Source organism: Ambystoma mexicanum, chromosome 9, assembly GCF_040938575.1.
Source record: "Ambystoma mexicanum isolate Mex_15411 chromosome 9, UKY_AmexF1_1, whole genome shotgun sequence".
NCBI classification, from domain to species: Eukaryota; Metazoa; Chordata; class Amphibia; order Caudata; family Ambystomatidae; genus Ambystoma; species Ambystoma mexicanum.
The window spans coordinates 1,431,521,303-1,431,545,312 of record NC_090931.1 but is presented as its reverse complement, the minus strand read 5'-3'; the positions used below and the strand labels follow the sequence as shown (position 1 = coordinate 1,431,545,312).

The 24,010-nt window shown below is 48.1% G+C and overlaps 1 protein-coding gene across 1 annotated transcript in view; it reads right to left on the bottom strand.

Moving 5' to 3' along the window:
* CNOT9 (CCR4-NOT transcription complex subunit 9) overlaps positions 1-24,010 on the bottom strand; it is a 279,336-nt gene that overhangs the window by 31,510 nt on the left and 223,816 nt on the right. The window contains exons 6-7 of the mRNA XM_069616846.1: positions 12,685-12,783; positions 12,497-12,588 (exon numbers count right to left, since the gene is read on the bottom strand). Of these exons, the coding sequence (XP_069472947.1) occupies positions 12,497-12,588; positions 12,685-12,783 (191 nt within the window). The remainder of the gene's footprint in view (positions 1-12,496; positions 12,589-12,684; positions 12,784-24,010) is intronic.

Genomic DNA, 24,010 nt, shown 5'->3' with positions numbered 1-24,010 from the left:
AGGAGCCTAGACCCTCAGTGAGTCGATCTTCTGGGAACACCACCAAATAGTAAATCTCTTTCACTTGAGTCCGTAGCATTTCAAAGTAGACGATGCTCTAGCCTTGGCAAGAACTTCCTTGCAGTCGGCCGGGAGATCGTAGCCACCTAGTAGAATTCTAGTGCTGCAGGAGCCAGGCCTTCAGGTTCAGAGACCCTGGATCGTGGTGCAGCATGGCACCTCCACCCGGGAGAGAAGATCCGCGGCCACTGGCAGCTTGACTGGTGGTGCTGTCAACATGCTGAGAATGTCGGAGTATCAGATCTGCCTCGGTCACGCCGGTGCGACTAGGATCATCTGTTTGAGTAGACTGATGACTCAAAGTAACAAGTGCAATGGAGGGAACGCATATAGAAAGAAGCCTTCCCAAGGGAATGAGAATGCATCCCCCATGCTCCCCTGTTGGGGAAACCTGCTGGCAAACCTCCAGAACTTGGTGTTCATCGATGTTGCAAACAAGTCGATCTGGGGATTGCCCCATTTGCAGAACAGATTCTTCACTATGTCCTGCCGAAGCTCCCACTCGTGGCACGAGTGAAGTTTCCTGCTCAGAGAGTCGGCAACCAGGTTCTTGACTCCTGCCAGATGAAACGGGATGAGGAACATCCCCTGAGCGACGGCCCAATGCCATACGTCCTGCTCTTCTTTGGAGAGCACTTGGGACCTGGTGCCCTTCTGCTTTGTGATGTAAAATATTGTGGGGGTATCGTCGGTCAAGACCTGCACCACTTTGCCCTTGAGGGACGGCAGGAACGATTTGACGGCCCAAAACACTGCCCGCAGTTCCATCACGATGTTCAACGTCTTTTCTTCCGGCAGCCACAGACCTCTGGTGTGAAGAATTCTGGTGAGGGCTCGCCATTATCCAGGAAGGCGTCTGTCGTTAATCTCCTGATGTGGTGGGGTCTGGCAATCCGCACCTGCGGTCAGATGAGAGCGCACGCCTAACCATCTCATCACCCGACAGCACCCCTTGTTGAGAGCGATCTTATCCTGGAAGCTTCCGGACAATTGAACGCAACGGGCGTCGAGGAACTCTTGCAGTGTCTGCATCCATAGCCTGCCGAGTCAGATGAGGTAAATGAATGAAATCATGCAGAGCAGAGACTTGATGGTCCTCACCATGGCGATCTTGAGAGCGAGCAGCCGTTGCACCTTGCCCAGGATGGCCGCCACTCTCCTCCGACAGGGACGCCAGGCACGACACTGTTGAGCCGGGATCCCAGGAACAGCGCATCCTGCGATGGCGAGTCAAGCAGGACTTTCCACAATTCACTGAGAAACCCAGCTCTGTCAGTAGGCGGACAGTCCTCGCTGTGTGGTCGATGGCGATGCTCCTTGAGCAGGCCCGGGCAAGCCAGTCATCCAAGTAAGGGTAGACGTGGATCCTTTGCAGCCGCAGATGTGCCACCACCAGCGCCAGGCACTTGGTGAAAACCCTTGGCGCCTACTTCAATCCGAAGGGAAGGGCCTTGACTTGGTAATGCTTGCCCAGAACGACAAAGCTCAGAAACTTTGGGATGTGGAAGTACGCATTGTCCAGGTCCAATGACGACAAAGTCTCCCTCTTTGAGCTGTCCGAGCATGTGCTGAAGAGTGACCATTTGAAACTTCTGGGACTTAATGTATTTGTTCAGCCGTCGGAGGTGGAGAATTTGCCTCCAGCCCCCGGTCTACTTTCTAACGAGGAAATACCTTGAGCACACTCGAGCCCCCAAACCGGTTTGGGTCGAGGTCCATCTTTAGCATGGCCCGAACCACCAGCAGCAGCTGAGGGACGCGGTTCTCCGGACGGACCACAATTGTATTTGGGGACACTTCCGTTGAAACCCCAGGGTGGGGGCAGGTTCTGAAGAGGGCGGCGAAGGATGGCAAGGAGGCAGTGGGTGCCTCTACCTCTTCTTGGCCGGGGGTTCCCCCGTCGCCAGAGGGTCGGCCGTCGCAGGAAGGGCCGCCAGTGCAATAGGCATCCTCATTTGCATCTCAGAGACCAGAGTATGTAGCATAGAGGTCTCTAGGCGGCAGCTGAGGTGGAGGAGGAAGCTGCGGCAAAGGTGGAATAGGAAGCTGGGGCGCAGGCAGAGCCCATGCCCTCGTTGGCCTGCATTTTTCTGTCGTCTGCCTCAACTGTATCCTCGTCATAGTAGTCGCCTTCGTCAGCTCCCTCGTCATAAGGCCTGATCTCGACTTGCTCCTCCTGGATTGTGTGAAGGTAGACAAGCTCCTCCTCCTCCGAGAAGATATCTGTGCCCTGGAGGACCTCTGCGCCCCCCCCCTTTCTTCGCGTCCAAAGGGGACGGTCTCGGGAAGATGACCAGCATAATCTTCTCCAGGGTTTTCTCTATGGGCTGAAAAGAAGACTCCCTCCTGCCCGGGAGGGACACACTCCCTCGGAGGTGCGCCCTGCGGATCTGCACCCTGCGGCCTTCAAGAGGGAAGCCACCACCACCACCTTGATGGAAGGTGGGGTCTTTTTCGGGTGTACCTGGGCATTCACGGTCAGGACAAGTCCCTTGTCCTGCTTGGCCTTGGTCGTACCGGACGCCTTGCCCCGCTTGATCTTCTCCTTAAGGGGGGGGGGTCAGAGCCTCGATCCCCCTTGGCCTTTTCCGGCAGGTTGGCCTTGGACGTCACCGGGGCCACCTTGAGTTTGCCCGGATGGTCCAACTTCCTCTGGACGACTATCCTGAGCGCTGACCAGTGACTGAAGTCGCTGAAGACTTAGAGCGTGCCCTGGCCACCGAGGAGCCAGCTGCAACGGCGCTCCAGATGGCAGTGGACTTGCGGTTCTTAGCCTTCTGTTGGACCCCCGCGGGAGGGGCGCCCTCAAATGACTTAGAAGCCTGCTCAGCATTCCTGTATCCGGGAGATGCATGCTCCTGGGACCCCCAGTGCAGAGGCATTGGCCTGTAGCCAGTCCTTCAGCCGTCTACACCGATTCTTCATCGTGCGGGTAAAAAGCGCACAGCAAAACACACAATCTTCCTCCTTGTGCGTCGGGCAGAGGCAGTAAAGGCATTGGGAATGTTTATCATCCATATAAGCATTCCGCAGACGGTACAAAGCTTGAAAAGAGGGGGAATCGTCCTTCTCGTCTGCCATGATCCATGCGGTGTAGGCCTTGAAGAATCTTCTGGAAGCCTCCACGAAGAAACTCGATAATTCGTCCTTGAGGTGCATTATTTAACTTACCATCACTTATAATTATTTGTACGTATGCCACAAAGCCAATTACTCGAGGGTCATGAGAAAATTGCACAACCATTGTGCAAATCCGGTTGCTGCGGTTTACCCAGTTCTAGAAATAAGCATTATGTTGGTTCACAACGCGGTTCCATCTACTTGCAGAAGCCTCCTTCACATTCCCTAGGCACTAGTCTTCGGACATGGGGCTGTTGCGTCCTCTTTATTTAAGCTTTTACATTTCTGTCGGCTAGGGCTGCCTCCTTGGCAGCGTCAGATGTTTATAGAAACCTCAGTGTCATTGACGGAAAACAAATTTGTGCACGTTTATAGAGCGTACTTGGTTGGTCTCAAATCCAATTGCCTGTCAAACAATAGGTACAGTGATGCAATTCTTTAAGAGACCGTTTCCAGGTGCTTCAGAATATACAACTTTCTAACTAACAAGTCCTCCTTTTCTATTGCTCCCAATTTCCATCTCAAAGTAATACTTACCTAGAGTCGTTCTGTTGCTCCTGTGTGGCTAGGGTGGTGATTTGTACGTTTGGGAGTTTGCCAATACACGTTCTCCCATGCCCAACGCTGGAATGCATTCAGGGAGCCTTCAATGAAGCCCATGAACCCTTAGTTACAGGCAAAGGAACAGTGGACAAACAGATAAGTTACATACACAGTTTTGCTGGTAAAAATCATACAGAGGGTTAGATAAAAAGGGAAGTTTTATTTTTTCTGGAAGGCAAGGAGAGAGTTTTCTGCTCTGATCTCTGGGGGTAGAGCGTTCCATAGCTTGGCGGCTATGTAGGGGAAGCCCAGTCCTCCACTTTTGGCTCTGTTGATGCATGGATTGTGTAGTCTGTTGGTGTAGTAAGTCCTAGTGGGTCACCTTGAGTTGGATTTGGTTATAGTCTCTGCAAGGAATGAGACATTTGTGGGTGAGAGGATTTTAAATGTGATACGCTCTTGAACTGGGAGCCAGTGAGCTTCCTGTCTGGCAAGGGAAATGTGTTTCCTTTTGGGAAGGCTCAGTGCTGCTCTTAGGGCATGGTTTTGCATGACTTGGAGTCAATTAAGGTTTTTTGTGGCTGTACCTGCTAGGAGGGTGTTGCAATAGTCTAGTATTGCGCCAATGGTGGCTCTAGCTATTGATAGACAGTTTGGCTTGGATAGGTATGGTTTAATTGCATTGATGAGTTTAGTGCAGTGGGCTGAGGCGGAGGTGATGGCGCGGACCTGTCTAGTCTTAGATAGTGTGGAATCTATGTAGACACCTAGAGTCTTAACAGACGTGGAGACAGGGATGGTCGTATTGTAAATGGTGAAATTTGAGTACAGTTTATCTAGTTTGGCTAGTGTCGTTTTTTGACCTAGTATGATGATTTCGGTCTTCTGCCCATTGAGGCAGAGGCCATTGGCTGCCATCCAGGCTTGAATGGTGGTGTGTATATAGAATGAAGAGCTTGGGTGTCCCTGTTGTAGGAGCCGGTGAGAGATACGAGTACCTGAGTATCATCGGCGTAATTGGTATACGTGATACCTATGGTGTCAAGCTGGTCAAAGAGGGGCTTCGTAAAGAGGTTGTATAATGTGGGTGCTGTGCAGGAGCCTTGTGGGACTCGGCAGTGAATAGTGGTGGGGGCAGCGTTGGCTACATTGGAAAATACTTTCATTGCCCTGCCTTCTAGGAATGAAGTGATCCAGAGAGCTGCTTCATTGGAGAAGTTAGCTGATTGGGTGAGGTATGAGGTCAGTTTTATGATCCACCAAATCAAAAGATGCCGAGAGGTCAAGTAGTAGTAGTAGGAGGGCTGGCTTCCCTTTGTCCATGATTTGGGTGAATTTCTTTTTTTTTATGTCCACCAAGGCTGTTTCCGTGCCATGACCTTTGCAGAACCCCGATTGTCTAGTCCCGAGAATGGAGTGTGATTCTAGGAAATGTTGGATTTGGCAGTGGGCCACTTTATCCAAGATCTCGAGGAGGAATGGCACTGTGGTTATGGGACTATTATTGTTGGGCTGTGCAGGGTCTAGTGTGGGCTTTTTCAGAAGGGGGCGTACCCATGCTTCTTTAAGGCTGGCGGGAACGGTGCCTGTTCTGAAGGAAACATTAATAAAGGCTGTCAGAAGTGGGGCAAAGGTCTGTGCAGTCCTTAATGAGCTTCGGTGTCCCCTTTGCACATGGAGGGTTTAAAGTTTTTGAGGAGGCTTATGACTTCGGGTTCAGTGATGTCTCTAACAGAGAAGAGAGGTTTGGTAGTGTTTGGTGGAGGGGAGGTGGGGTCAGATAGTGTAGGCCCAGCATGGTGAGGTAGGGCTTTGTAGTGGCCCTTAATTTTTTGTTGTTGAAGGAGTTCAATTTTATTGAGTATGGCAGATTGGATACTAGCACACCATGCTTCTTCTTTGATGATCTCATCTGGAGTGTTTGGAGGAGAGATGAGTTCATTGAAGATGGCGAAGATTTCCTTAGATTGTGAATTAGCATTGGAGATTCGGACATTCAAGGAGTTTGCTCTGGCTTTGGTAATAGCATCTTTATACTGGCGGGAGATGAGGTTAAAGCAGTTCTTAGTGTAGTCGCTGGGGTTGGTTTGCCAGTTTTTCAGAGCCTCCCTTTTGAGGAGCATAATGACTGCAGTTCTTCAGTGAACCAGGATTATATTGTGTAGCAACTTTTCTTCCTTTTTGCATTCAAGTGGTGCTATGGAGTTGATAGCTGTAGAGAGGGTATCTTTGTATATATCCGCTAAGGTGTTCGGATCGTTGGAGAAGGGCGGGGCTAGTGCTGGGATGTCAAGGTAAGGTCGTAGGTTATCCTCCAAGTTTTTTGGAGCTTCTTACTTGAGCAGTGGGGGCCGGTGTGAGGATTTTCGGAGTGGAAGAGATGGGTAAGGTGAACTCAATACAGTAGTGGTCTGTCCACGGCAAGGCTGTGATGGTGGTGAGACAATTGTGGTCTGCAACCAAGTCAAGGGTGCAACCTTTGGGGTGTGTAGGGCTTGAGACTTTTTGTGTGAATCCTAGGTCGGTGAGCTCTTTAGTGAGGGAGGTGGCGGCTTTGTCATTGGAGTCATTAAATCCTAAGTTAAAGTCTCCAAGAAGGGTCTTAGTAGAGCATTTGAGGTTATCGCTAAGTAGGTGGGTGAGGTGTCCCTGGAAGTCTGATGGGAGGCCTGGGGGGCAATATAGTATGTGTATGTTGGTGGAGTTATTGGGAGACCGTGCAAGCTTGACAGATAGGATATTGGAATTGCTATCCCAGGAATGACTAACAGGTCTGATGGCGAGGGTTTCTTTAAAGATGAGAGCTACTCCTCCTCCTGTGCGACCTGGTCTGTCTTCTCTGAAAATGGTGTAATCAGGGAGGAGTGTGAGAGCGACTACAGGGCCGGATGCTTCATGTAGCCATGTTTCTGTGATGGCCAGTAAGTCGAAGTTATGGTTGGAGAGGAGGTTGTGTATTTCTATGGCGTGTGCTGGGAGTGAGTGGTCGTCGAGGATGGCACATTTAATGTGTGGACTGGGTGCGATATTGGGCTTGATGCTGGCAAGGATGCTGCCTGCGTCAGGCGCAATGTGTGTCGTGTGTGTGCGTTTTTTTGTATGCGAGTGTGTGGTGCGATTGGGGATGGAACGGGAGCCCAGGCGGAGATTACGATGGACATGGGAGAGTAGATGAGATCTACTGGTTGAGTTCTGGCTCGAAGTCTGCTGCGTCTACTGGATAGTAGACATGAGGTAGCTGTGCGCGAGCATAGAGGTTGTTGAGTGGTGATGAGAGTGGAAATGATGGCAACGGCAAAATATTGTATGTACTTGTTACATGAGAAATCCTCTGGAACTCTAACTTTCCGACATTTCGTGCCTTATCCTGTTCTGCCGGAAGCTGGCCACTGGATCACAAGTGTCCCCTTCTGCCTCTGAACACGTGTCTAAATTCGGAAGGACTGCTAAAGAATAAGACCTTTGTGAAGAAAAGTATTACAAGTGTTGCAACGTAAGTACATGCTACTGTTGGTAGTGTAACTATAATTCCTGAGACAGAACAAGTTAGATAGTTTACTACAAAGTGGTTTTACTATCCTTGAATTGCATACTGCCTATCTACAAGTCTTTTACACTGTGGTTCACGTACCAGAAGTATTGGATCGGTTTGATATTGTGTTTATTCTTTAGGACAGTACTAATTCTCTTATCCTGTGTATATATAAAATAAACCACTATGTTTACATAACTGTTTCTTTGGTCCATATGTATGCTACAAGTTCTGAGTAGCTTCCGACAGATAACCCTGGCTACTCTGTCATTGCTTCTTACAATGACTGGTACAGCCCTATACTGCATTTCCCAAGGGATAGTTGTCAGGACAGTTTTTCTGAAATCCAACCAGTAAAACGATTCAACTGAGACAGTACGAGACTTCACTCTTAGTATAAGGCTGTACCACCTGAGTTCAGCATAGAGAGCAGCCAGGCTCATCTGAGGAGGGAGAGGGCTGTATATTCAGTACAAATGAAATTGTAATACAAATGGTCCAAAGAAACACTGAAACACTGTATTGTGAAAAATAAATGGTTTATATAAATACAAGTAGGCACAGAAACATTTTGGGGGGAAATAAGTATCACATTATATATAACCACAATTATAAAAATGTTTTTGGCTCTAGATTTGGAAATTACCTTGCTGAGCTCCGTTTTCGGTACTTTGGGGTAGGATTATTGCATCGCAAGATCACAGGTAACTGAGGTTTTAGCCAAACACCTCATTTGGGAAGTAGAGAAAATGGGGGGGGGTTTGGTGGAGGGTTGGGGGGGGGCTGTTCCAGGTTATCTTGCTTTTTGTGCTTCAAAGAAAGTATTCTTCCACGCGGTTTGCTGCAATATTGTGTCGCTTTTATTTGTGAACTAGGTCAGTTCTTCTTGAATTTATAGCATCATAGTACAGGTACAGTACATCTGGGGCTATTGTGTCCCCATGTAGTCAGCCATAAAAAACATAAAAGTGCATAAAAAACATCACTCTGCTGGAAGGTGCACAGACCAAAGCGTATAACCTAATTTTCGAACAGGAGTTCTAGGGAAGTCAAACCAAGTTACCTTTTAGATTACTTTCAGTAATATGGGGGTAGTAGACCCTAGCTGTTGTACTCAGCAAGAAATCATAGTAATTTCAACTGGGCAATATACTTTTCTGATCTAGTGAAACAGATTCTAGGAACAGTATAAACCTATAACGCGGCTTCAGAACAACAGTTATTCTAGGGGAGTTAAACTTTGGGGTGTAATATTCAATTACAGTGACTTTTCACGTCAGACACTAAGGGAAGCAATAACTACCTTATTTTAGGATAACACAGTTATACACAAGGTAAGTCAAACCGACACACTTTTTACAGGAGCTATAAGCAACTTAAAGGCAGGTATAAACCCAAGACTGTTTTTGTGTCGGCCTAAAACAGACCAGGGAAAGCAAAACCCAGCCTTACGCTTTATGAATGACTGAGTTATTCGAGGTAGGTAAAACCTATGGAAGACTTATTCTGGATAAACTAACTACAAGACAGGGGAAGCAAGACCCAGTTGGGGACATTCATACAATCATCCTAACAGGAAGAGTGAAGTGAACCCCACAGCATTACTTTTGGGAAGGGGCACAACCAAATCACAGTTATAACTTCACATCTACCTTCTGTTAGAATGGTGAAACAGTTTCTAAGGAAAGAAAGAAGCTGCATATGCCTTTCAGAATGGCAACAATACATTTCTACGGTAAGTAATAACTTTTGTAACTGTTCACTCTCAGAGTAACAGTTACCAACCAACTTCTTTTGCAAGCAAGTAACTTTTAAACACTTATGCTCCAAGAATAAGGGAAAGACTTCTAAGGATTGGACCTTTTGCCTAGAAAAGAGAATGAGTGTTCTCAGTGGCAGAAGGGGGGGGGGGGATCACTAGAGTCTAGTGTCCAACAGGCAGGTCATGATAGGTTCTTAAGTAGCAAAAGTCAGACTGTTGAACAAGTACTTTAGAGTGGAGGGACCAGGGGCTTCACAGAAGACACCAGCAAGGGCCTGGGTGCACTGGCCGAGAGGACTCTGAATCACAGAAAACACCCCCAAGCTACACAGGAATCACAAGAGACTTAAGGTAAGGAAATACCCATGCCAGCGCAGTACCTCGGCACATGAGAAGATTTTGCAGCAGGAGGACTTCAGGATCTGCTTTCAGTTTTTGAATTCCTTCTTCAAGAAGACAGGACACTGGAAGAACTTTTGCAGCAAGGATCACGGGGAAGGCTCTAGGCAAGGTTTTCCTCATGGCTGGATGCGGCTCTGGATTTACCGCCTTTTTCAGGAGCACAGAAGACAGAATATTGCTGGCCGGATTCTTGTCGTTTGCAAGGTCCACCACTCTGATGAGGGGACTTTTCGGACTGGAATCGTGCCTCTGGCGAACCAGCAGGATGCCCACAAAGTTTTAGTGAGATTCCAAATTTGGAAGGCTGTGCAACGCACAATGGCTTGAGGTCCAAGGGTATTGGGGTATTGCATCCCGCAAGGTCGCAGCATGGTGTGGGATGGATCAAAATGCTGGTCCTCTTTACTCTTGTGTGTCTCACAAGGCTCCGGGTCGGGGTCCTCGTTTTCCGAGTCCACTGGTCGATTGGAAGGAAGGGCTACAGCAGGCTCCGTTTACACAGCAGGATCTCTGGTCGCTGGAAATCGTTTCAGCCGCAAATTCTTCATCTTCCTCTTCCGTTTAGTGGTCGACTACCTCTTCAGCTTCCAGGTTCAGACTTATGCAAGAACCCAGGTAACCAAACCACCTTGCAACATTCAAACCTGGTGGCTGGCAATCCTTTCAGGACAGACAGTGTCCCCGTTTGAACTGGAATGTCGCAATCAGGCTGGAAGACAAAGGAATGCAGAGTTTTTGACTCCTCCCTCGCTTCCTGCCTTCACAGACACTGGACTCCCAGTGAAAAAGGACATCCATAAAAAGAGTGAAAGATTCTGCCAGTGTGGAAAAAGGTTCCCACTCTGAGGTAGAAGGCAAAATCCACCAGTAAAATCAACACGTTCAGGGGTTGACACAGGTTGACACAGGTCAGGAAGATTTATCATTACTATGAAAAAGTTACAGAATAGTCTTATAAGGCCTACATAGGTGACTTTCGAAAAACTGTCCAGACAGCATCATACACCAATCCAACTCTCTGTCTCTGCATCTAGAGTTCTTATACGCTGACATGGAGTACTGTCATTGTGTTTGTCCTACATGAATGTCACCCTCAGGCAGAGGTTGCATTGCCAATACTGGAGGCAGGGTGAGGGGGGTGAAGGGGAGGGGGGGTGGAGATGACGTGGATGCGAGTGACTGGAGGATCATTTAGGGTCAACAACTTGGTTATATTCAAATTTCTTTTAGAAACATCTGATGTGAATTTCCATCAAAAGAAGCAATTTAATTGTACTAACATTGCATACTGGGTCTTTCAAATTGTACAATGCGCATTTGTAATGATAACTTGTATTATAGTAATTTATATAGCACCATTTCCCCATTTGTATGGCCTCAATACGCTTTGTGGTCGGAACACCCTCAGGGACCTTAGGCTAGGTATGGGAAAGTTGTAAGAGTTTAATTTAAGATGCATGTGTACATTCTGCCAGGATTAGGATTTAGGAGGGCTGGCTAGGCTCCAGTAAGCAACAGAGGTCAGACGTGTGGGCGGGTGCTGTCTGTGGCTGAGGCAGCTTGCTAGTGTAGGAGACTGTGCGCCCAGCTAGACCGAAAGGGGTCATAGGTTGTCGCTGCATACTAGTGGCAGAGTTGTTGAGGTATGCATGGGGTTGCAGTGGGGACTGCTATGCGAGTAGCTACACAGTATTTGACATAGCCATAACTGCATTCTAGAGTGCATGGATGGGGAGACGTGCCAGCTTGTGGTGCGATTTGTATATACCTCAAACTCAGATAGTTTATCTTTGCTTTCCTAAGTTTCCCAAGGAGATTGTCAAGTCTCGCAAACTGAGAGCCACCTACATTTGACAATGGGAGCGTTGGGAGAAACGACGTTTGAGACAGCAGCAATCGGAGCCCAAACCCCCCCCCCCCCGCCCCCAGTATGAGAGACCGCAGCAAATGGAGAACCATCTAGACCCGAGAAACTAGAGTAGCAGGAGAAAACGGCCAGGTCTGAGACAAAGCAGTAAATGGAAGCACGCCCAACTATGAGACGCAGAAGTAAATGGCGAACCACCTACAACTGAGACACTTGAGCACTGGGTGAAATGCCCACGTTTGAGACACATTATTAGATGTAAAGAAGCCTAAACATGAGCCACAGCAGGAAATTGTGAAACACCTAGATTTGGCACACGTGAGCAGTGGGAACACGCCCAAGTCTGAGACACAGTATATATTGTAATCCCAACAAGAAGGTTACAATTTTTTCACTGAGCAAACCTAATTATCAAAACCTAAAATAACTATACACATTATTTTCGGATAGGCTTTTTTGTTTACAAAACATTCCCATGGGGCCCCATGTTTAGAACAAAAATATATAGTTTTTAAAGAAAGCTTCTCAGTCTTACATTTAAATGTTAGTAATTAGACATTGTAATTAAGAACACATTTTAACACAAAAACAAATATCAAAAGCAAGTGTAACAAACATAACATTCCAAAGTGCCATCACCTCCGACTACACACACACACACTTTCAATCTTAAAACACAAATTATCAAGACAGTTTTTAAGTGGTTTTGAAAATAATCACTTGAAAAATGGCAGTCAGTCTGGTAAACTCATTGTATTCTTTCAAAACGCACCGTGAGAAACAGGACATCACACCAATGAGTGCTCCTGGATGTTTTGCATACAAATACAAGAATTCCGGGAGCATAAAACTGATTGCATCTTTATTTTTAACAAATATCTGTTATTAAAGGTTTTGATGCTGGAATCATTAGGTACATAATGCACACTGGGATTCAGGGTCATTTCATTTTTCACAATACATTAAAGTAATTGTGAACATGAACAATACAGAACCATTCAGAAAGACAGATTTGGATGAGATGGTGAAAAGGCTGTGGCTCTGCATCTTATTTCCAAAACCAGGACAGAGAGCCCACAAGCCAGAATTTCAGAAGAGGGGCTGAGCGAGAAAACCAGTCACAGGATAAGAATGTCTGTACACACCCATTCTCCAATGCAGAGACATTTTTAGAGAATAGATATACAGGATTACACATTTTAATGCTTACCTTGGGTTATCAGACAGACGGAGGTAACAACGGACTACATGCTTCAGCAATCTGGCAGATGGTTCCTTGGAGAGCTGCAAAACCATTTTGCCCTATCCAAGAAAGGGAACAATGTAAAATGTTTTTTGCCAACCAAACCCCCCTAAAGGGCTTGTCCCTGTATGCACATAGTCAAGAAAACACCTTACCAATATCATGGCCACATGAGAGAATCGCTCATACGTCTGACAGATGTAGGCCAATCCAGTGTCATCAAGGAGGATCTTCTGAAGAATGAAGGTAGCAACCTAAAAAAAAGAAAAAGTATGACCTGGACTGGACTCATTTGATGGAAAGATTCTCTTGCATGGCAGAACCACTACATCCTTATCAAATATCAGTGTTAGCTGGGAAACTCCACCTCCATGGAGCCTTTCAAGCAAACGGAGAAGGCTGCCAAAGACATCCGGCAGGGCCACACTAAGGTGGTCAGAATAAGCATTCCGGAAGGCTGGGAAAGATGAGCAGAGCATTCGGGAGGGCCAGAACATCCAGCAGGAGGGGCACAACAAGCTGGCAGAGCTACCAGTCAGGAATGCTGGCATATGAAGCTGCAGATCGTTTGGTGTGGGAAAACAAGAGAAACTTTTGCAGCATCCTTGACAATTAAAATGGTTTGAAAAAGTCTAATGTTTAGTACAGACTTACTGGGATTCTCATCACAAATGTAATTGATGACTGCACATGTGCAATTCATTTTGCTGAAGTCCCTACAAGGGGTTGTGTTTATAATGTTGGTAACAAGATGTCAGGGGTGATCGGGAGACCTATCACGAACTACTTAATCTATTAAAGAATGTACTCCTCTAAACAACATTGTATTGGAGTGTTGTTAATACAGGAACCTAATCATACATAAACATAAGCAATGGCTGCAGCATGCACCATAGAAGTACAATATTTAAAATCCTGTAATTTTGGATAGTAAAATAATGAATGCTACCTTATCGGAGTTTTGATTAATGTTAAACACGTAATAATTAGCTAACAATTCAAGACTTTCTACACACTTGTGCTAGTAAAAACAGTATGAAGAACCCACAATGCATACAAATCAGAGGCACATACAGGGAAACTAAGGTAAAGAAGAAAGAAACTGCATGTTAGGCAGAAACCTGTGCCGTTCCCTTAGGGACCACTGCAAAAGGCTTAGGACTACAGGTGTTGGCAGTAAACCCAATTGGTAGCAGTCTGTACCACTCAGATTTACCTGGTAGCTGTGGCTGAGCAGCCAGACTTCTCTCAAGAAGAGTTAAACATTATATAGAGTATACAAGATAGGTACTAAAATACAGTAGCACAAGCAAACACTGACCAGAGTTTGGGTATAAAAGTATATAATTATTTATTTAAAAACACTTTGTACTAAACACTAACACGGCAAGCAAGTTCAAACAGTCACTATTAATATATATACATCCCTGATTACTTATTGAACAAGTCTTAGTTAAAACACCATTTATTTTCAGACAGAGGTGAGCGCTTAACCTAAGATGGCACTCCAATAAGTTAGTTAAAAAGGGAGGGGAAAAAAGCAGAATTAGGAAAATACACAATACCAACACTTTAAGGGAACCAGAGCATGTCAGAAAAGGCAGAGTCTACTGAGGAGCAAGAAAGTCATAGGCCAGGCCCACTCTTGGAGAGAGCAAGGCGGAATGTGTCCAAGATCACACAGTTGAATAGTACTTTAAAGAGTCTTTGCAGATGGTTCAAAAAGGGTTGGATCAAGTCAGGAAAAGTTAGTTAGCAGGTCCCAAGTCACCCCAGGATAGAAAGTCAAGGATTTACGGGACACCTTGAACAGTCTGTTGCAAGGGAGACCAGGCGGGACAGTACCTGAAATGGTGAGAAAGCTCCAGCAGGGGCAGTTGTTCCTGGCAGAGGGTGCAAGTCGGTGCTTCGTCCAGGGGAAGAGGAGATCTCGACGGGGAGGAAAGCTGGAGGTCGTTGCACTGCCAAGGAAGAAACGAGCCGCGGAGTTTCCCGGTTAAAAAGGTACTACCCTTTTATTCGCGGTAGTGGTGAAGCGTGGCTATCCGGCCGCCGGGGTGCTTGGCACGGGCGATTCGACCACGAGACGATCCAGGAAGGCGAAAAAGAGGGCAAACTGGTTATCCCCACCAGTTCAGAGGAAGAAGACTCTCCGGGATGAAGATCTTTTCTGTCGTTGGGAAGTGGTGAGACGGTTCAGCAGGGCTCCACCGGTGGTGTCGTTGCAGGTCGGCTCAGCTTCTCCCTCTTCGGATTCTTTGGTCCTGTGGTGACCTTTGAAGTTCCAGTCCCCAAAGCCCTGCTTTTATGCAGAAAATCCCCATTCATCAGTCCTAGCTGTCACTCAAACATGCTAAGTGGTGAGCCGGGCGGCTCACCACTGGGCCAATCACACAAAAGTGCGACGTGAGTTGCCGAGGCAATTCGGTCCAGGGTGCCTAAACCCCCCCCCCCCACCCACACATCCTGTAGACCCAGACAGAGTGGCACCACTTTTGGAGGCTTCTGTGTAGAAGCCCACCAAAAAGTGGAACGAAGGGCTCGACTTGGGTTGGAGTTACAGAGGTGAAACACAAACGCCATTTTAAAACCGAGTCCTGGCAAAAAGACCCAACCGGGGAATAAATATTAAATAAATAACCCGGAGGTATCTTTAAAATTGCACCAAAAAAGTGGTGCGTTTAAAATGAATGGGAAAATCCCATAGGAAATATTCAGTGGAATATTTCGCGTGGTAACCACTGCCACCAGCCAGAAAAATCGACGAGGGGGGACTGCACAGTGCCCCCTCGAAAAACAGACCCAGGGGCAATCTAATTACCCCTACCACAATATGATGGTTTGTACTGGTTCTGTTCACAATTTAAGACTAGTAAAGTCAATGGTGACTTTACATGCCCTGGGAGACAGTAGTCAGTCCGAGGGTATGGAGTCTATGTTTGGGGGTCACTAGGACACCCCTGTGTTACTGCACTGAGGGTGCTGTGTAACACTTACCAAAACCACATGAAACCCTATGGAGTAAAAGACCCAATAGCTCATAAAACACATTAAAAAGTCAAAGGATATCTCAAATCATGTCTAAGAGTGGGAGAAAAAGTGTCTCACAGCAGGAGAAAAAAATAAACCCCAAAAATCCAGCAAAGCTGCTGAGGGACTCACTAGGTTTGGGAAATTAACCTTAACAGAGAATTCTCCCTAACATCGCATCACCAGAAAATGTTATAAACATGAGTTTATCTCCATGTATACAAATTAATTGTGTGTTTGAGGCCTGCTTATTGCCCTGTGTATGTGTGCCATGAGCCGAGACCAAACCCTAAGGAAAGTGCCTTAACACATGACAAGGTTAAAGTCTAGATATATAGCACCTTTTGCAGGTTAATATTCTGACTGTCAGGGAACAAAACCACCTGGTTTAGATATGTCAGTGAACAAAAACAAGTGGCCCAGATTTGTGATCTGATATTTTATTTGTATCGCGCTCCTACACAAGTGTTTCAGAGCGCGAGATTCATCCGTGATGCAAGTGATGCCATCTTTTATGTCCTGGGTGTTAGTCTTAGCAGTGCACGGTGGTGGCGCAAGTTATGGTTGCTAAGCTTCATATAACTAGCGATTATGTATATATGTATATTTTCGTATTTTTCTCCGTTTAACTTTATTTGTAAAATGTTAACTGTACTTCACAACAGTACCCTCTCCCTCTGTAGTTTGGTCCGACTGCCCAACCTTGCTACCTTGTAGGGTCACAAGCTGTTAAGCCTGTGAGAAGAGAGTGGAAATCAACTCTAAAAGGAAAGCCAATGCAATTCTCAGAGAAGAGTGCATCTAAAAGGCAATAAGGTAAGTACCCCAAGCCTAAACGGTAGCTTTGGTTTGAAGAGTGGTCCAGCTAGGTTCTGTCTCGCTACAGCAGTGCAGACCTTTGTTCCGGAGGCTCAGACTTGGGGACAAAAGGGAGGATGTCTGGAGGGCTCCAGCGACAGTTCTTGGGAGGTCGTCGGCAGCTACGGGCTCTTTTCCGTTCAGTGGCACTTTGTGGTTTCAACGCTTCGTAAACAGCACTGTTGCAGATCCTGGACACCAGTTGGACTCTTGCTCCCTCGGTCCGGCACTCTGGTGAGGGGACTCTGGATCTGGAAGTCCTGCTTCTGGAAGGTCCTTAGGCATCACCTGGCATCACCTGGAGTATCTAGCCAGATCTGCTTCCGCGGCAGACGTTGCACTCAACTACGGAGACTTGACCCCTGGCATTGGGCTTCCAAAGCAACGGAGAGGCACAGCAAGTCGGGGATGAAGGTCCAGTGTAGTTCATCTAGGGGTTAGTTGGTCCCACTAACCCAAGGGGAGAAATCGTTCTGTCCGGAGCTTCTCTGTCGAGGTGAAAAAGGAGTTCAGCACAGCAGCAGGGCTTCACTGGGCAATTCAAAGGTCCAGGAGGTTGCAGCAAGCTTCATTCACTGTTTCTTGATGGGCGTTTCTCCCAGTGGTCGACTCTGCCAGTAGTCCAAACACCCTCACCTTATAAGCAGGTTTCTTCCATTCATGCACAGCCTAGGCTGTCAATCACACAGTAGGGTGGATGTCCTGAAAGCACAACCAGCCAATCAGGAACTCCTAGAGACAAAGGACAGGAGAGTTTCGGGGGGGGCCTCCCTCACATCCTGTCCTTCGACTAACTGGAGCCAGGGGCGGACTTTAGGGCTGAAGCCCACCAAAGACTAGACGAACAAAGGGCTTAAACCTGTCTCAACGCACAAAGTAACATTCAAGAAAGACTGCACAAACAGAAAACGGTGAAAAAAAGAAGACGGGCCATTGACAAAAATGGTCCTCCATGGGTGCTGTACTGCAGCGGAGGGTTCAGCCAGCGGTAGAAAAGCACAATGGTAGGAAAAAGTAAACCACTGCCACCAGCCATTCAAAGTAGTGCGGGTAACAGACATTTTACATGAGTGGGATAAAGTGTTACTTGGTCACCCCCCTGCCATCAGCACTCCACATAAGCTGATGTGTGCTGGAACTACAAAGAGAAAAAGGTATGTAAAGTCAATTTCACTTTACTATTCTTGGGAAATGTAGTTCACACAAGAAAAGTTAGTTAAACTATGAGAAATCTAAAATAATTTCTCTGTAACACTGCACTGAATGTGCAGAACACTGCATTGAATGTGCAGTGTGTCCCCATACAAAAAGCAGATGCGTATGGAGTTTGTCAGACTCCAAAAACAGTGATAACAAAATCCAAATCGGGTAAAAAAAAAAAAATTAAAAAAAAGAACACGAGTGAGAAAAAGGTCCCACTCACTGAGGAGTTAAAATTAAAAAGTATTAAGTCCAGCAAAAGAGCTGGGGGTCTCTAAGGTGGTCTAAGGGCTTTGAAAGAAAGCGGGTAGTTCAATGGATTGGTTAACATGGGACATGGATATGAATTTAGGTGAAAACCTAGGGTGTGTCCTTGGATAACAAAGAAAGGGTCTTGCAATGAAAATGCTCGTAGCTCACCAACCAGTCTTAGAGGTGATGGCTACTAGGAAAGCTGTCTTGTATGTTAGGTGTTTGAGGCTGGATTTGTGCATAGGCTCGAAGGGTGGACCCATGAGCTAGAAGAGTATAACATTAAGATGCCAACCTGGAGGCGGGTTGGAAATGGGGAGAGGGCATCGGGAGGAGCAGGGGGTGGTCATTAAGCCTCTTTACTCCCTCCATGAAAGCCTTAACAGGAACTTTCCACCAGGACACCTTGTTTTTCTAGTGAAGTGGTGTACGCAGACAGAGGGGCTATGTGAACAATGGCGTTAAATACTAGGCCAGAGTCTAGTAAGTGGAGCATGTAGTGAAGAACATGTGATGGGGTACATTCAATAAGGTTTACATCTTTTGATCTGCACCATATTATAAACCTTTTCCGTTTGTTGAAGTAGCAGTGCCTGGTGTTAGGTTTGCGTGCCTCCTTGAGGATATCCATACATCTTTGAGGTAATTTTAAGTGTCCAAACTATGACTTCAGGTGCCAGGCTGCAAAGTTCATAGACTGAGGAAGTGGGTGAAGTGTTGTGCCCCCCACCCACCGTGCTGGGATAGCATGTTGTAGGGGCACAGCGTTTGATTGGTTCGCACAGCGCCACATTTAGCAGATGTGGAAACCAAGGTTGTCTTGCCCACATAGGAGCAACCAAGATTAGAGTAGCTTGTACCTGGTGCATTGTGTGCACTATCCTGCTCAGGAATGGTGTTGGTGGACAACTAAGCAAATTTCCCTGACCTGCTCATCCAGAGGGCGTTCCTGTCGGATCTGGGTTGGGGAAACCTGGATGCGAAGTCTGTGCATTGTGTGTTTGGGTTTGTGGTGAACAAGTCTAAAGGCGGATAACCCCAGAGGGAGAAGACGGTCTAGAATTCCTCTATTAAGTTGCCACTCGTGTTCCTCAGGTAGAGGAATTTTGCTTGGAGTGTCTATCAGAGCATTGAGTTCCCCTGCAACGTGTTGAGACACTAGGAACATGTTCCACTCGAGTGCCCACTTCCACATTTATTAAGATTTCCTGGACAAACTTGTAGTGTGTGTGTGTGTGTGTGTGTGTGTGTGTGTGTGTGTGTGTGCCTCCCTGCTTGTTTATGTAAAACATGCCAGTGATGTGGTTTTGGGCTGTGATCTGTGTCCACAGGCCATGCGCTATGTGGTAAAAGTAATGGCCCCCCCATTCGGAGAGTGAGGAGTCTGTTTTAAGTATTGCTTGGACTGGAGGATTGTCAAAGGGTTTTCCCTGCAACAGATTTTCCTTTGACCACGAGCGAAGTGCGTGTTCTAGGGTTAGCGAAACAACCACTATATCGTCCCCACTAACCGCTTGCATGAGACCATTGTTTCGCGAACAACTACTAACCCGTTTATTCTGCCCCATCTCATGTTTGAAGTGCTTGGATTTCTTTTGTATAGGCCTTGAACAATCACATGTGGGGGGGTGGGTTGTAATAAAATATATGGGAGTGTTGGGGGCGTGGCTAAGCGGCCATGCGGTAAGACGCGTTACTGGGGAGCTCCGCTGCGATACGGACTAAGATCTGTATAAACTGACCAAAATCAGCCCAAACTCGACTGAAAAGCGTCAGAACACCTGTGGACCACTCATCCTTATCCTGGAACAGAACCGGACCGGGGATCGAGGGGAAACGGCCCGAAGAAGGAGCGGCTTGCGAGAGACAAGATGGCGGCCTGCTGAGGAGATCACTCCAGCGCAGAGGTTTGAAGTGAAGCCGCGGCCCCAGCAGGACGCAGAACAGGAGGTGCGAAAGCGAATCCGGGGCCAGGAAGACCTCCGCAGAAGCCACGACAGAGACCCGGTCACCCTGAAGGAGAGGGACGGACGACCGAGGCGAAGCGCCGCCGGCCAGCACAGTAGACGGGGAGCCGGGGACGAGAGCCCGCTCCGCCTCCGGGACGAGAATAAGGACGCCCGAGGCGAAGCGCTGCCGGCACACACATGAGAAGGTGAGCCGAGACAGAAGCCCGCTCCGCTCCTGCCCCCTGCCCCTACTTCCAAGGAGGGACAGTATCACTGCGACCCCGCACACGGGGCAGGGCATCCCCGCCACAGACGGAGCAGGCGAGGGGGAGCTGGAGCGCTCTCCGCTTCGTCCCTTCGACGGGAGACAACCTACAAAATCGGCTGGCGGTGCGGCCCCAAAGAAGATCACGGGAGGAGGGGAGGCCGAGGACGAGCCTGGGTGGCACCCAACACAACCTGGGAGACACGGACAGGCCGGAATACATATAAACCCCCAGGGACAAGGAAGAAACGAATTGTAGCTCCAGGATCTGCTTACAGTGCCCAACAAGCCACGATGGGCCGCACGCACGAACAGTATAATACGCACAGTGGCCATGTCTAACAAGAGAACAGAGGAGAAATCCAAACAAAGCAGCATGGACATTTTTACCAAGACACCGGGGGACAAACGGCAGAACCCACCGGACACAGCAATGGCGGGGATGAGCACCCCTCACCAGCTAGACCATGTGAAGGATGGCCACATCCTTGAGGCGATCGCCTCCCTAAAGACATCCTTGGGAAACAAAGTGGACGCCGCTATAGGAGCCATGAAGGCATCCCTAGAACAGAACCTAGATACAGTCATGGTGGATGTTGGCCTCCTTCGCCAGGACGCAAGGAATCTGACAGACAGAGTACCGGCAACGGAGCAGCAGGTGCAACAAAACACCACGGACGCTACCGTTGCACGAACCCAAATGTCAGAAGTGATGCAGAGAGTCAAGATCCTAGAGCAAAGAGTTGAAGATGCAGAAGGCAGGGCAAGGAGGAACAACGTTCGCATAATAGGGGTTCCGGAGGGGGAGGAAGGAAACTACCCCACAGAATATGTCGAAAACATGCTCCTCCAGGAGGTCGGAGCTGGAACACGGTCTCAAAATCTTGTGGTGGAAAGGGCGCACAGAGCCCTAACTAGGAGACCCCGGCCCAGTGCCCCCCCCACCCCCGAAGGCGATGATCGCCAAGATCATGAACTTTAAGGACAGAGAAAAGATACTAGCATTTTCCAGGGGGGGAGGAGAGATCATCAGGGGCTCCTCCAGGGTCACCATATATCCGGACTATACAGCCACGGTCCAAAAACAAAGAGCGCAGTTTGAGCCTACAAAAGAACGCCTCAGAAGAGCGGGTATTCGATACATGCTCCTGTTTCCGGCTAAGCTGAAGGTGCTGCATAAGGGCAAGACATCCTTCTTTGAGTCCACAGAAGACGCCCACGCGTGGATGGACGCGCAGGGGATCCCCTAGCTGGAGCGGAGAAATGGCAACGAGGCAAATCAGCCACGGTGAAGAGCCCCTCGGGCTTTAAGAACCAATGACGCCAAGCACCTGATAAATGCACGAGTCAGGATGAATAGGAATGCGAAGGAGCAACCAACCCTACGCAGTCGCGTCAAGCCGAGAGCAACCTACCCCCGAGAAGAAGCGTAAGCTAGTTCGGATGTCAGTTCTAAGGCATCACGCTGCGGCGAGTCTGCCCCATCAAGCGGCGAGGCCCGAGCAGGAGGAGGGTGGCTGGGTGTTAGTTCTTTAGTTACAGTTCTAGTTCGAGTTACGGACTTGTTTAAATGGCATATGAAAGGCATTCGCAGCAAGGTTGAGGAAAAGAAAAAATATGAAGGGGGAATTTCAGGAACACCAGGAGCGGGTGCAGGAGACAGTGGACAAGCAAGAGGCTATGGGACTATGGAGCCGGACCGAATAATCACACATGGGTCTAGATGAGCTGGTTATCGCGACCTGGAATGTGAGAGGGCTAAACGCATAGGTTAAGAGGCTGCGAGTCTATGCTTGGCTGAACAAGATGAAGGTGAAGATAGCCATGCTTCAGGAGACGCATCTGACACCAGAAAAACAGACTAAGGTTGATCAGAAATGGGGAGGACAGGTATATAGTGCAACATATTCAAACTATGCGCGAGGAGTACTAATATGGATCGCTCCAGGGGTCCCATTCCAGCTTATAAAACAAGAGACTGATTCAGAGGGCAGGCTGGTGCACGGCATGTTGGAGAACAAGGAGGTGTGTCTAGTTAACACCTATGCCCCAAACCACGACACAACCGAATTCTTCAGGAAGCTGGCACCCAAGCTAGCCCAATACAGAGAAGCCACGTTTGTTTGGGCTGGAGATTTCAACTGCACCCTGGACCCGCTCCTGGACAGGTCGGACGACAAGCACAAGAAACCAGCACCCCCTGCCAGGGAACTGCACAGGGCCCTCGACCGTCTGGAGCTGGAGGACGTCTGGAGACAGGTACATGAAGGGAAAAGAGGGTACACACACTATAGCGCACCCCATGGTATATTTACACGAATAGACTATATATTCACAGGCATCGAGACACTGCAGGAATTTACAACGATTGACATTAAAGCCCGAACACTGTCAGACCATGCCCCGGTGCTAGCAACATGGGCACATACACACCGGAGAGCCCCGATACCAACATGGCGGCTCCGGGCGGAGGCATTGGGAGAGGGCGAGTTTGAGGAACACCTTCGGGAGGTGATCGAAGACTACTTTGAAAATAATGAGGGAAGAGTAGGAAGCAGCGCTACACTCTGGGACGCATTCAAAGTGGTGACACAGGGGCGGCTATTGGCAGGATGGGGGGACTGAAAGGCGCAGCCTTAGAAGAACTCAACAAACTGGAGAGGCAGATAGAAACAGAGGAGCGCAGAGCGGAGGGGGGGGGAAGAGCCTAGGGAACTGATGGAGTTGAGGATGAGATGTATAGAACTGTGGGAGAAACTGGGAAAGCTGAATTATGCCAGATATCTACAACGATTGCACGCAGAAGGGGATAAGCCTGGTAGGCTTCTAGCATGGCTCACCAAGCAAGAGATCAAAAGAAACCCCATAATAGTTATAGAAGACTATACGGGGAGAGAGGTCAGGGACCAGCAGCATATCAATCAATCATTTGCCCGCTTTTACGAGCAACTGTACGTCCCTAACCCAGAAATTGACCCAGAGGACATTACAGATGCGCTGGCAGAGATAAGGCTGCCAAAGCTAGCAGAAGAGCAAGCGCAAATACTTGATGCCCCACTCATGGAGGAGGAGATAGAGAGCGTAATCGCTGAGCTCCCCACTGGCAAATCCCCAGGCCCAGACGGACTCCCGGGAGAGTTTTTATAAAACATACAAGTGTGCCATCACCCCGAAACTATTAAAGACATTCCAAGACGCGTATGAAAGTGGACACTTACTGACTAGCATGTCGGAATCAATAATTGTGCCGATCCTCAAACCAGGTAAACCGCCCACGAAATGCGCCTCGTACAGGCCGATCTCCCTCATCAACCAGGATGCCAAGATACTCACGACCGTCCTGGCCAACCGCCTTAAGCAAGTAATCCCTGCCTTAATACACTCTGACCAGACGGGCTACGTCCCAGGGAGGAACACGTTGTGTAACCTCCGTAGATTACATCATGTGATAAATGGGACAAACCAGATACAGGGGGAATGCGCGATAGTGTCCCTGGATGCCGTTCAGGCATTTGATACGGTGAATTGGGGGTGGCTACTGAGGGTCCTCGCTCATTTCGGTATTGGTGAAGGGTTTCTTAGATGGATTGGGCTATTGTACAGGGACCCCAGAGCAAGGGTAAAGACTGGGCGTAACATCTCGGGAGAATGGAGAATATACAGGGGAACCAAGCAGGGGTGCCCACTGTCACCAATGCTGTACATTCTGGCCCTCGAACCGCTGGCGGTCTTCCTCAGGGCGGAATATGGAGACACAGGCATAGACATAGATGGAGTACTGCATCAGATCTCGTCGTATGCAGACGACATGCTGCTTTATGTGGGAAATCCGCGTGCCAACCTGCCCTGCCTCCTGGAAGCAATCGGGGCATATACCAGACTCTCCGGCATAGCAATCAACAAAGAAAAATCCCTGAATTTTCCCCC